We start from the raw sequence: 12,741 nt of genomic DNA, 5'->3' as shown, positions 1-12,741 counted from the left end.
TTTGTTTATTTGGACAATTTCTTCTGGAAGTTATCTTTTTTTAAAAGACTCAGTTTATTAATGTATAAATAAAGAAAACATTAAATGATATAATTAAATTATCCACTGCTAAGAGATTAATTATTTCCTCATCATTGTATTTATGCTTTTATTCATGAGCATTCTGGATATCTATATGAATTAATTGATGCATGTGTATTCCCAAGGCTTGGGAGGTTTGTACAGAATATAACAGTTGAAATGGCTGCACAGCAAGCCAATCAGTAAATCCTGTATTCATTTATTATCATTTTGGTTAATTCATTAAGCATATCAACAAGTAACCAAAATAATTATAAGCAAAATTTTCAGCTATCAGCTGAATTCAGTCTTTTTGCAGATTGGTGTTGGTACAACGAATGCCTTGATTAATGCAAGAAAGGCATTGGATAAGAATTTTGCTGGTGAAGCAGAGGATGTCCCTATATTATCAACTAGTGTTGCCTATGGTGTCTATATGGCAGTGTCCAGTAACCTTAGGTATGTATACCTCTTGAGCATTTACATTATTAAATTTTTCTTTCACTATTTAAATAAGAAGGTCAACATTTGGCAACTTCTGACAGCATTTTACTCTTTCTAAAGAATCTAAACAAAATCCTTTATTCCAGATCTTTGTTTTATCGAGTATCTGAAAAAGTTCAAATAAATATTGCTGGTCATCCTTGTGTCTGGCTAATGAGCTTGATGCTCCTTTATTATCTTGTATCCTGGATCTCTGCAGGTTCTCTTTTTTCATGTCATTCATTGGCATAAACTTTCTTCTATGTCATATGGTTATAGTGTATTTGAAAAGAATCTTGCATATAATTCAATCTATATATCAAAATAATTTAAACTTTCAGGGCAGGTAAGTAGTTGGTATCATGGGCCCCTCATTTTGTATGTACCCAGTTCCCAAGAAATAGAATTTTGTTAGAAGCTTTCTTCTCTCTCTTGTGCTCTTTAGTGTTTTCTTCTCTTATGCTTAATTTCTAAAGAACTCTGAGTGCAAGAAGTGGTAAAGCTGACTTGTCCATAGGGGAGCTTGCAAGAGTGCTGTAAGAACATTGGTGACCTTTGTTTATTAATGTTGGTATTCAACCACATTGGTGACCTTTGTTTTGTGCGGAACCGTGGAAAAGTTTGTGCTCAGGTGCAAGAAGGGATGAGCTTCGGATCAAGGAAGAATTTTGCTCATGATGAGCACATGCATCTAAAATAGTGAATTGGTGGGAAATATTGTAATGATGTGCCATCTTGCGCATGCCATGTACACAAGCACCAATACATGGGGAAAGAAGAAAGTGGCTCGCTCTATTGATTGTAAGAAAAGTTATAATATCAATAGAAGCAGAAGGAACTAAAGAACTTTGTGGAATGTTTTGAATTAAAATGGAAAGGGCTCCAGAATTCTATCCAAGTTCTACTAGATGGTGGGACCTTCATTCAATTAGTGAGAAGGATATACATGATGCCAAAGAACAATATCACATCATAAAATTCCCTTGTGGGCTCCCCGATCAGCAGGGATTCAACATCAGTCCTCACTATCCGTTCAACCCTAGCAGGCATGTTTACACCAAGTTTGATTGTAGCCCACCTGCATTGTCCACATACAATATTTCAAAAGAAACAAAGTGAGAGTCATTTTATTTGGAACTTCAGTATTCTACTGTCCAATATACCTTACTGAAAGAAGATTTTAAATTGAGATTCAACGTGATATAAATCAGACAAAGAGCAGACTAGAATGATAGAACAAAGAAAATCAAATCAGTCATTCGGTATGTCTTCAAGAAAGTAAAACTCGGTCTCAGTTCTCAGTTTTGGCCAAACACCAAGGCCAAGTAGGTTTCATATTCAGTAGCCTCAAATGGTTTCAGCTCCAGTTTAGGCAATTTGGAAATTATTAAAAGAATCCGAATTAAGAAAAATCATAAAATACCAATAAAAATTAACTAAGAAAGATTAGACATTATTTTAGAAATATTATATTATTTTGGATATTTAGATGTATAATTAAGTGGTTTGCACTAAAACAATAAAAATTACTCTTTTCAAAAAAAATGTTAAAATCATATTTAGATTAATATATTGTTCCATTTTTTGATGACAAATTAGCATGTAAATATCTATGAGACTTGCATTTTAGGATAGCCAAATCTTTGTCAAAAGTCTTCGTCTAGTATTCAATGCTTTCAAGTCATAACAATCTGCAGAATCCTAAGTTTAATTTAGAGTACCATTTTCAGCATTGACAGAAATGACAAAATGATATGAAATCAAGCATGAATTCACATACACAATCGATTTGACCCTCAGTTATTTTCAGTAAAAATTCCAAAACTGGCTTCATTTTGGATTGATTTTGGTCAAGACTGAAATCTCAGTTTTGGTTTTAGAGTTACAGGTGAAAATTTTAACCATGCTCTTCAAAGTAAATTAGAAGATTACTTGTCGCTTATGTGATAAATTACCACAAAATCTAGTCACATACATAAATTATCCATTATTATGGTAATCAATTGATGTAGTGAGTATTAAATCCTAGAAGGGGTTGGTAATGGGCCTTGGATAGAAAACCATCAAGCTGGGCCATGTTCATACCAGGCTTTGAGCTGGCAGAAGCTTAGAATATAAAAATGTGGCATAAATATACAAGAAAGCCTTTTGGCATAAAAATGTGGAGCTAAAGCCAGCTTATAGGTAATTAAACAATAGAATCATTAAAGGTTTTCCAAACATGAAAATTTAGTCCTTTGCAAACAATAGCTAATAATCTGCTAAACAGCTTCAAGTTCATACTAACCAAGGAGCACTAAGAATGAAACATAACATTCAAACGGCACCATGAATGTTCGATCCACAGCAAACCAGATACAGCATGTGTATTCACCAAATAACTCTACTTACTATGCCCCATCATTCTCCTAAAAATCGAAGCCTTTCGTCCCACCCATCATTTAGTTGAAACAGTAATACTATTTATTTAAGCTTTAACTATTCAATTTCCTCATACACGTATGGTTCCGATAGTGTGCCCACGTCAGCCTCACCCAAGTAAAAGAAGATTCTCACATCGCACTTCTTTTATAGTCTACAGAAAAAATATATATCTATGACAAAATAATCCGATAGACAGAAGAACATGAAGAAATTAGTAGACAATCCCTCAAAATCCTCATCCCATGACTGGCATCTGAACCAAATGGGTTTAGCCTTCAACAATAAAGAACCATATCAAATCATGTGTATCAACCTATAATAACAAATAGAAATCAAAAATTCACACCAGATCATCAAAAACAAATTAATCAGGAAACAACCCTCAGAACCCTAATCCCATATTCAAACCCCATTTGATTTTTGATTTACTTCTTATAACACGGAACTACATCTATAAACCACAACTTGAGATTCATGGCACGGGCTAACTATGTACAGTAATTAATCACCGGGGCCATGGTCACATGTTATTATTCTACCACAAGCTTCATCAAGCTAAATATGATCTGTATGACTAAACCGAGCACAGCTCCAACTAGCATCTTCAAAGAAGGAGCAATAAGAGCCTTAAGAGGTTCTCAAAGAAAGATTTAACTTGTCATGATGAAACCTCTCAAGTTCATAAACCGTGAGGACCCATGGTAACAGACTATCATCTATACCGAGTGTTTAGTTAAGCAAGATGTATATGAGCTAATCATAGTTAAATGTACCAATGAAAATATCCTACAAAAAGCAACAATGAATAAGTTGAAGATGGTCACTTTGACCAAGAAAATCAACAAAAACAAGTAACATAACTGTACTGAATTAAACTTTATTGAGTGTATTGTGACACAAGTACACGTTGCATTTGTCCACATAAAATTAGATCAAGTCGAGGTTAGTTGCTTATAGTTAGATCAAGTAGATTAGAAGCACTTCTGATGCATCTGTCCACATGACCTCCATCTATCTGTTCAGACTCCATGTGATACTATCCTGTGACCTTCAACAAATTTTTGAATGAGTGAAGTCTGTGAATGGTTTATCACTCTATGAATTCTGAATACTTTCACTAAGAATCGAATCCATGCATAAAGAACAAAGTTAACAAAGTCAACATTTTTTTGCGTCATAGCTGGTTGGATCACAAAGAAACTGATCCATGTCTGCTCTTGAAAGGCGGGGAGTTGCTTCACTTGTGTTGTCATTATCACCACTACCTGGAACCGAAATAAATGGAACTCCTGAGCCACAGAGCTGAAAAATCACAAGGAAATTTGAAAGGATTGCTTCATTTCAAATTGACCTTCAGTAGGGAGCATGTCTTTGGATACTTCTCTAAAAGGAACACCCACCAAAAGACTATAATCCATAATCCTTTCCTGCTCGAGAAGCTCGAGGTCTCTATCTACTTGCCTGCGAAAGAAGTATGCATTAAATGAGAATGCAATTCCAAACTGACTGAGTTTAAAAAAATTGTTAAATAAGGCAAAGTATTTGTCGTTCCAAGACTGGAACATATAGAAATGGAACAGCATAATTACCTGTGGAAATCCTGAAACCAAGATTTTTGCAGTCAGAATATAAAATTAAGGTCAAGGTCTTTCAAAGTAGTGTTTGCATCAATTTCTTCCTCAGGCTTATCAGTTGTACGGCCATGGGAAGACCCTTTGAGATCGAAGCGCCTATGAATTGCATACTCAGTGCAGAAGAGATTTCCCATAATTACAAAGCGTACCTGATTCATTTTTACCAAAGAAGTTAAAGGCTATGAAACATAATTTACTATGAGACTTACCCTTACTAATCTTTGACTTCAACACGATGATCTAACCTTCCTTTGGGTAGCCCCAGTTAATTTGACACAGTGCAAGCCAAAAAACTTGGTAACTAGAGTACTTTCAAAAGCCCGGACATGATTATAGTAGGCTGGGAGCATCCTCAGAAGCACCTGTATCATAAAACAGGATGCATCGAGACAGATCAGGAAATGGTAGTCTTTCTTCGATTCAGAGTGACATATAGGGGCAAAATCTCACTTTTACTACAGATTTCTTCATGGTCTTTATCATGTACTTATCATCATTGGTTAGGTAAAAGAAGCTTCCACTTTTCCCAGGAGATGATAGTTCCCGAAGGGCATCATTTCCGCAGATAGAGATCATATAATCACCCGGATCAACCTTAAAAAGTTTGCGCAGCGTCCTGAAGATCCAATGCAGAAAATGGGGTTATCAAGCCTGCATGAAATAAGCTGGATATTGGATACAAGTTGAGCAAACATATTCTTGGGCAAACCTGAAAACCAATGGGCAGTAATCCTTCCACTTAAAATCACAAGACTGGTGCGGAGGAGTCTGTTTTGTTCCTTCAGGAGGAAACCTTGTCCATACCTTTTCCTTTGGGTCAAAGGCTGATGCTTTCAGATCAAGTGATGTAGGTTGAGCTGGCCTTCCTACTGCATGTCTAAAATGCCAAGACAAAGTAAAATACTAGCTAAGATGATCAGACTTAGAAGAGCATAAACATTCACATAGCTAATATTTCAAATAGTTCTTGATAACTAAACCATTGCTGAATGACACCACATAATCAGCTCAACACCAAAAGAAAGGACTCTTAACATAGATTATGCAGAGGAGTTCTCAGTTAAAGAGAAGAAATTGAAGGGAAGAAAATCTATTATTTTTGCAAATACTAAACATGACAGATAGGTATAGTAATGCATGGCATGCTTACTGAACCTTCCCACTACCCACTACATTGCAAGTTTATATTCTTTTTATATTTTTAAAATCATTATGTGCATGAAGAATATCACATGGAAGACCAATCCACATTTACATAAGACTCCAAGCGTTACTCTTATAAAATGTGTGGTGATCTGTCCCAATGTTTTTCTCAAAAAAAAAAAAAAGGAATCCAAGTGTAGATGCCGGATGCATGGATCTGTTGTTGCATGGACATGGACATAGGAGTCTATGGAATCCGAGTACCATAGACTTTACCATGGTTGTAAAACAGTGGGTCTATAAAGCCATAATCCAACTCTTGATACATGATTTTTGTTTTCCAGTTTTGTGGATTCATAACTTGAACAACTGTCAGATCCATTCTTCCCAGATCACACAAACTAAAAAATCAGTTGTTGTCTATAAAAAGACATAACCTAAAACTAGATGCAGACTAAAGGAAAGGATGACAAAAATATGAAAATGGTAAAGATATATCATATTTTTCAAAAATTCACAATGAAACGAAGAAGTGTTATCTAGGACTGCCTTGTTCTATATTGTTTAGCTGTCTCATTTTCTGTGTCTTATTTGTGGGTTTAGGGCTGAATGAGGCCTGCAACCATGAAGTCATCCATCATTGTGGTGTGTTGAGGGGGCCCTACCCTGTTTTTCCATGCAATCATTTTATACCTAATGAAACAATTGGTGGCGTAAGCCACCATTTTGCAAAAAGATAATTTCACAATATAAACAAAACTAGAGATCAATAGGAGGTAATTAGTTGGCACAGCATTTATATTTCTCTTTCCATGCATCATTTGCTGGGGCCACAACCAAAACCTCCATAGAAGCCAGAGATTACAGCAGAGAAAGCAGGATACCTGATCCCAAGCTGGAGATTGAGCATGAGGTCATAATTCTTGGGCCCCTTGGAGATAGTCTCCCCCTGCTTCTTCACCTCCGGTGGCGGCCACTTTATTGGCAACCACCTCCCCGTTCCCGTCGACTCCGTTTCCTCCAGGCTAAGCCCTCCCATCAAGTCATTAGCCCCGTCGCTGGACGCCCCTCTCCCCCTGGCCACACTACCTTCCTCTGCATCACAATTATAATCCCCATCCGCCTCCCAACTGCCGGCAGCGCCGATGATGCTATTGTTGTGCCCATTAGTCCTCTTGGGCGTCTCACCGGTCCCGGCCGTGTCGGCCGACGCCCGCCTTCTCGGCCGGCCGTCGTTCGACTTGGACTGCCTCCATACGGCCTGCTTCTGTAGGAAATTCTCCTCCATTCCCAACCAGTTCGGCGTCTTCTGCGACGGGAGAATCGACACCGTCTCGCCCGGGCAAACCTTGCAATCGCCGAGGTCGGCCGCAAACGCAGCATGAGGATCCCGAGCCGTCGGCGAAGTGGCGGCGCGCGGCGGATAGTAAACGCCCTTCTGCTGGATGCCGTCGTTCTCCTCACTCCAGTACCCAACGTAGAGGCTGCCGTCGGCCCAGCGGAAGCTTCCGTTGCCTTTCGGGAAGCCGTCCTCCCACCCGCCGTCGTAGCGGTTGCCGTTGACCCAGACGAGGGTGCCGCGGCCGTGGATGACGCCGGCGCGCCACTCGCCGACGTACTCGTTGCCATTCTTCCAAGTATAGCGACCGTGGCCGTCCTGGAGGCCGGAGCGCCACTCGCCGTCGTAGTAGTCGCCGTTGGCGTAGGACTTCTTGCCCTGGCCGTGCTTGAGATTCATGGACCAGGAGCCGCGGTAGGTGTCCCCAAGGGAGCCGGTGTAGGTGCCGAAGCCATCCATGAAGCCGGACTTGAACTCGCCTTCGTAGGTGGCGCCGGAGGGCCAGCTGAACTTGCCTTTCCCCATGGTCTTGCCGTGGCGCCATTCGCCTTCGTACATGCAGCCGTCCGTCCATAGGTACTTGCCGGTGCCGTGGGGGAGGTTGTTGTGCCACTGGCCGGTGTAGAAGTCCCCGTTGGGGAGGAGGCGCTCGGCGTGGTGGAGGGTGGGGTCATCGAGATCATCGGCGTCGTCGACGTCGGCGGCGGTGGGGGAGGCCGACACGGGGGGGAGGACGAGGCTGCGCCGCCTCGCCGACGGCTGATGCTTCTGGTGCGTCCTCCGGACGGTGGACTCCCACGCCTTGATGCGTTGGATATCTTTGAACATTCTACTCTCCCTTCTTTTCTTCCTCCGCTTCCGGCTTAACGGTGCAATTTTTTAACGTCTTTCTTTCACCAACACCAATGCTCGGTGTATCATTTCTGAGAGCCCGGCAAATGGGGAGGAGGAGAATGCGGATCGATATATCCAGGTACTTTAGATTTGGTGTTCTTCTTTTGGATCCTGTCGTTTGCTTTGTTTTTGTTCGAGATGTTGTTTTCTCCAGATGGAGATTGCAACGAGGGAGGAAGGGGATTCTGATGAGTCCCCATCTTTTTCGGGCTGGGTTCCGGATGGGGCTCCGACGAAGGATGGGAAACCCAACACCTGGAGGGAGGAACAACGGAGACATCCCCTTCTTTCTAGCCCCAGGCCTCTTCCTCCTCCTCCTCCTCCTCCTCCTCTTCTTACACAAATACGAGGCGTTATTCTCTTCTTATTTTAGGGATAATGGGGGTGGAGTTGTGGACAGCGGGGCACAGAGTCGTAGCGTTCGCTGAGAACAACGAGGCTTCATAGGTTTAAATTATATAACGGACATCTTGAGAATCCCAGATGTCTCTTGATACTCGGGATGCCGGGGAATTGCTTGGTCCACCGTGGAAATAGAGGCCGGGCTCACCAAAAACCTGAAATGAGAGATGAATTCCATAATCTAAATCCCCATTAAGAAAGAGCGAGGGCAGTCTCCACTCATAATTAAATTAGCCGGTGACAAAATAGCTAGCCAAAAATTATTATTTAATTTTTTTTTAATCCGGCACACTAAAAATTCAAATTCATTTAAATCTAATCATAAGCATTACATTCCATCCGTGGCTAGCCTCAATTGATCCATGCTGCAATGTGCCCTACTCTATATAGGTTATGGATCGGATCCATTCTTATGCTATTTGTCACGACTCAAGACAATATCTAAAATAGCTAGTTGGAAAGTATTAGTTAGATTTTTTGATCCTATATAAGTACCCAAAATTTATTTAGCAAATAATCGACGTAGGATTAAACACACACCCGTATGGATCCTTACACCTATACCGAAATTCTTCACCACGATTTTCCTAATAAAGCTTCGTCGGAATCGACCATCTATGTCAAGGACAGTGATAATGTATATGTAAAGTTATTTGCATGTTAACTTGTTATTATACCTATGAGCTACGAGTATATATTCAGATATATATCACGTTGTCGTGTGCAAAATGCCAACTTTCCGACAGGAAGAGGCAGAGATTCAGGCCAAAAGATTAAATAATCTTTGCCAATTAAGAAATTACTATGAGTGCATCCAAACAAAGAGTGCCTAACTTTCCATGCGCACTTAAAGAGATGAACCGCCATGAGCATATTTGCCGTGACTAGTCCAAAAAATTCAGAATGTTAACCGTTGTCGAACTTGGATTAACGAGAAATAGAAGATAAGATATATAAAATCACCATTAAATAAAAAATTCTATTTAATGATATATGATATATCACTTTCGAATAAAATAGGTATTTCATGATTGATGATGTATATTTATATGTATATTTAAATTTATTTGAGCTGTGCAAGATGGCGGACATAAGAATTCATGATTTTTATCGTCATTCCCATATTATTTATTTGCTAATCTCTATCTATAATTTTTTATTTATATTGATGTTTTGGGCTAATCTCTATCTATAATTTTTTTATTTATATTGATGTTTTGGGGTTTCTTCCTAGGCCGTTAACTGTTGCATTTTTCGAAGCCACAGGATGTGCCTAGTCTCAGATAGTTTGAAAACGGTGACCAATCAAATGAGTAGTTAGCACATCTCTAATACCAAATAAACAATGGAACCATGTAGCTGAATAATTTTTATTATTTACTTCATATGAAACTTGGCTAGATATAATAATTAGTAAAACTACTTATTGAATGATTTGCAAATGTATTTTACGTTATGTTTACTTTGTAAGCTTTCCTTCCAATAAGCTCCGTCCAGATTCTTCTCCCCTATCCGACTATCCTTTCATCTCCTTTGCCCAGAATATTGTTCGAAAGCCTCTAGTAATCTCATTCGCAAGAGCGGCTCAATGCATTTGGGGGCTTAAGGCGAACTCACTAAGAGAGATTTTTTTTCTTTCTCTTTTATCTTTGAGACATTCCCTGCAGTAGGCCGGCCTAAGGCGAACTCACTAAGGGGAGCCTTTTTTTTCTTCTTTCTATTTTGTCTTTAAGACTTTCTCTGCGGTGGGCCTTCTTTGGGCCGGAACCTTAAGCAACCGTCTTAGTCGTCTAAAGGTTGGGCCGACCCTGTCCATTCGGAGTCTCCTCCACTTCTTGGCAATCCCCCAATCTTGCTCGCCTGGAAGATTTCTAATTTTCACGTACAACCTCCCTCATGCTATCTCATGAGCGGGAGGCCAGCATCGACATTAGACCTTACTGTGGGACTCGTTTGTAGAATAGAGAGTATAAATATTGGGCATCATAAACAAACTTGTCCAAGATTATCAAAATTCAACACTATTGAAGAGCGGAATTGATACAATATAGATAATGTTGATTTCCAATCAATTAAATGAAAGAAATAATACATCTTTACAGCATCAAAACTCAATATACAAAGTAGGATGCATCAATTACACCCACAACGCACCAAATCAAACTTGAATCACGAACAACATATGTGTCTATTGTCCAACTCCAGTGACTCGATGAGGAACTTGTGAGCCCACAGTCGGCATGGGAAAGCGGCACAAAGGGCAGAGGTGGCTCTTCTCCAACCATTTGCCGAGGCACGTCCGATGGAACTCGTGGGAGCATGGCATCGCCGTGACCTCCACCCCAGCCTCCCAATCCTCCAGGCAAATGACGCATGCCGATGCCGACTCATGTTCTTGAAAGCTTCTCGTCTCCAGCGCGTTGATCGAAGACTTCGATGCTGGAACGCCGCCGAACTCCCCTCGGCCGCCTGCACTCTCCTCCGAAGGAATCATCAAGATCTCGTTCGCCGGCTCATCAGCCTCTCCAAAGCCCCCGTCGGAAGAAAGAATCAAGGATTCGTCCACCAACTCGGCGCCCCGGTAGAAGATCGACCACGGAAACCGATCGACCATGCGGATTCTAATGCCGACGTCCATCAAGAACCCACTACGGCCTTCAAGAACTGCGGCTCTGGCGGCATGCAAGGCGAACGAAGATATCTGGCGACTCCAGAACTCGACGTCGTGGTGATAGGGATGGCTGACGAAGGAGAGCATGTACCCCACTTGGGCCTGCCGGAGCTGGTGGGAGAAGAGGCGAGGGAGGGGGAAGAGGAACCCAAAGACATCCACTCGGTTCTGGACTGGCAAGATTTGGCTCCCATGGTGGACGCGGGACCTCGAGACTTGGATCCGTACTTCCACCATGCGCTCTCCTATAGCTTGGCCTCCACCTTGGGAGAAGAAGGAGAAGGCCCTCAGGTTCAACGTTGTGTTGCCGTTCGACCACTCCATGGCCATGGGTGTGCGTGAGAGAGAGACAGAGAGAGCGTATGGCAGTGGGGATCAATGTTCTGAGGGTTGAGGAAGAACGGTGTCCTATTTATCGTTGGTTCAGCAACGTCCTAAAAGAATTAGGATTCGGGGAGGGAGAGGCGTTCAAATTCTGGGTAACGGTAAGATAGACTCGGTAGGATAGGCTTCGGAGTTCTAATAGCTTTTGGATACGAAAACAGAGGATAAACAATGCCTCTTATCCTTGGATTATTCTGGTGAAATCTCGGCCGGTGGTGAGGCTTATGATCAAAGAAGGGAAGGGAAAAAGATCCAAAGGCCTTACCTTGGTTCCGACGAGGGCTCGGCTGCAATCTTCAGCGAGCACAGTGAGCCTGATTCACGGTTTTCCAATAGGGGAAGAGAGCGAAAAGCGCGGTAGGCTATGGCAATTTTCTAGTGAGGAAGAACTGGGGTTGGGGCCTTTAAATAGGAATAGAGGCTAGGCTTTCTTAGCCTCCGGCAAAGTTGGAGGAGGAGGAGGAGGAGGACTCATCCTCCTTCCTTTGTGTTCGAGCAGGGCTTGCCCTGTTTGGACAATGGGATTGGACCATCGGGCCTTCTATTTAGTGCCGGGTCGGGCCAAGAGGCTGGCCCATATATTCAACGTGAGGTTGGGCTTCACAGACACCCACACCTCCTTCCCCTCACCAACGTGCGCATAACCATTTCCACCTCGACTACATTGGCTGGTGGTTCTACGATGCTTCAAACAATGAAGGTTATTTGAGAGGGGGGAAGGTGTATGACAATCAGGTTGATGAGAAGATGTTTTTCACAGCTGGAAGCCGTTGGTGACCATTAGGATTTCTCATTCTATAGTAATGCGCATTACCATGTCAAAAGTGAGGTATTTGGAATTGAAGTTTATTTTGATCCGTAAAACTGTTATATTAAACAATTATTTGGTATAAATTTAATACATATATGTGTGTGTGTATATATATATATATGGCTCAATGTAATAACTTTAACGAACTATAAGTTAATAAGAGGACAGAAAGAATATAAATATAGGACACCATAAACAATTCTGTCGGAGATAATCAAAATTCGACACTATTGAAAAGCAGAATAGATACAGTACAGATAATGTTGAGAATTAATACATCTTTACATCATCAAAACTCAACCAAAGGCTAATAGGCGAAGTAGGATCAATCAATTAGACCGCAATGCATCAAATCTAACATGAATCACTAAAACCTACGCAAACACAACATATGAGCAACTCATGCGTCCTCATTTGGCATGGGGAAGCGGCACAAAGGGCAGAAGTGGCTCTGCTCCAATCACTTGCTGAGGCACGTGCGATGGAACTCATGAAC

General features: G+C 41.4%; 2 protein-coding genes across 2 annotated transcripts; both read right to left on the bottom strand.

The window, feature by feature from the left end:
• Nucleotides 1-3,838: 3,838 nt before the first annotated feature.
• LOC103700215 (phosphatidylinositol 4-phosphate 5-kinase 6-like) lies at nt 3,839-8,379 on the bottom strand. The gene is made up of 7 exons (XM_039124676.1): nt 6,629-8,379; nt 5,311-5,478; nt 5,052-5,217; nt 4,847-4,963; nt 4,557-4,750; nt 4,319-4,428; nt 3,839-4,232 (listed from the first exon to the last, which is right to left on the bottom strand). Exons 1-5 carry the CDS (start codon nt 7,909-7,911, stop codon nt 4,589-4,591), a joined length of 1,896 nt encoding a protein of 631 aa, XP_038980604.1. The 5' UTR covers nt 7,912-8,379; the 3' UTR covers nt 3,839-4,232; nt 4,319-4,428; nt 4,557-4,588.
• Nucleotides 8,380-10,512: 2,133 nt separating this feature from the next.
• LOC120110084 lies at nt 10,513-12,010 on the bottom strand. Its single transcript, XM_039124028.1, has one exon. The coding sequence runs from the start codon at nt 11,378-11,380 to the stop codon at nt 10,568-10,570; it is 813 nt and encodes a 270-aa protein (XP_038979956.1). The 5' UTR covers nt 11,381-12,010; the 3' UTR covers nt 10,513-10,567.
• Nucleotides 12,011-12,741: the final 731 nt, after the last annotated feature.

The sequence above is a fragment of the Phoenix dactylifera genome, chromosome 3 (assembly GCF_009389715.1).
Source record: "Phoenix dactylifera cultivar Barhee BC4 chromosome 3, palm_55x_up_171113_PBpolish2nd_filt_p, whole genome shotgun sequence".
Lineage (NCBI taxonomy): Eukaryota > Viridiplantae > Streptophyta > Magnoliopsida > Arecales > Arecaceae > Phoenix > Phoenix dactylifera.
The sequence above is the reverse complement of the archived record's forward strand: the minus strand, read 5'-3'. Positions and strand labels throughout refer to the sequence as shown.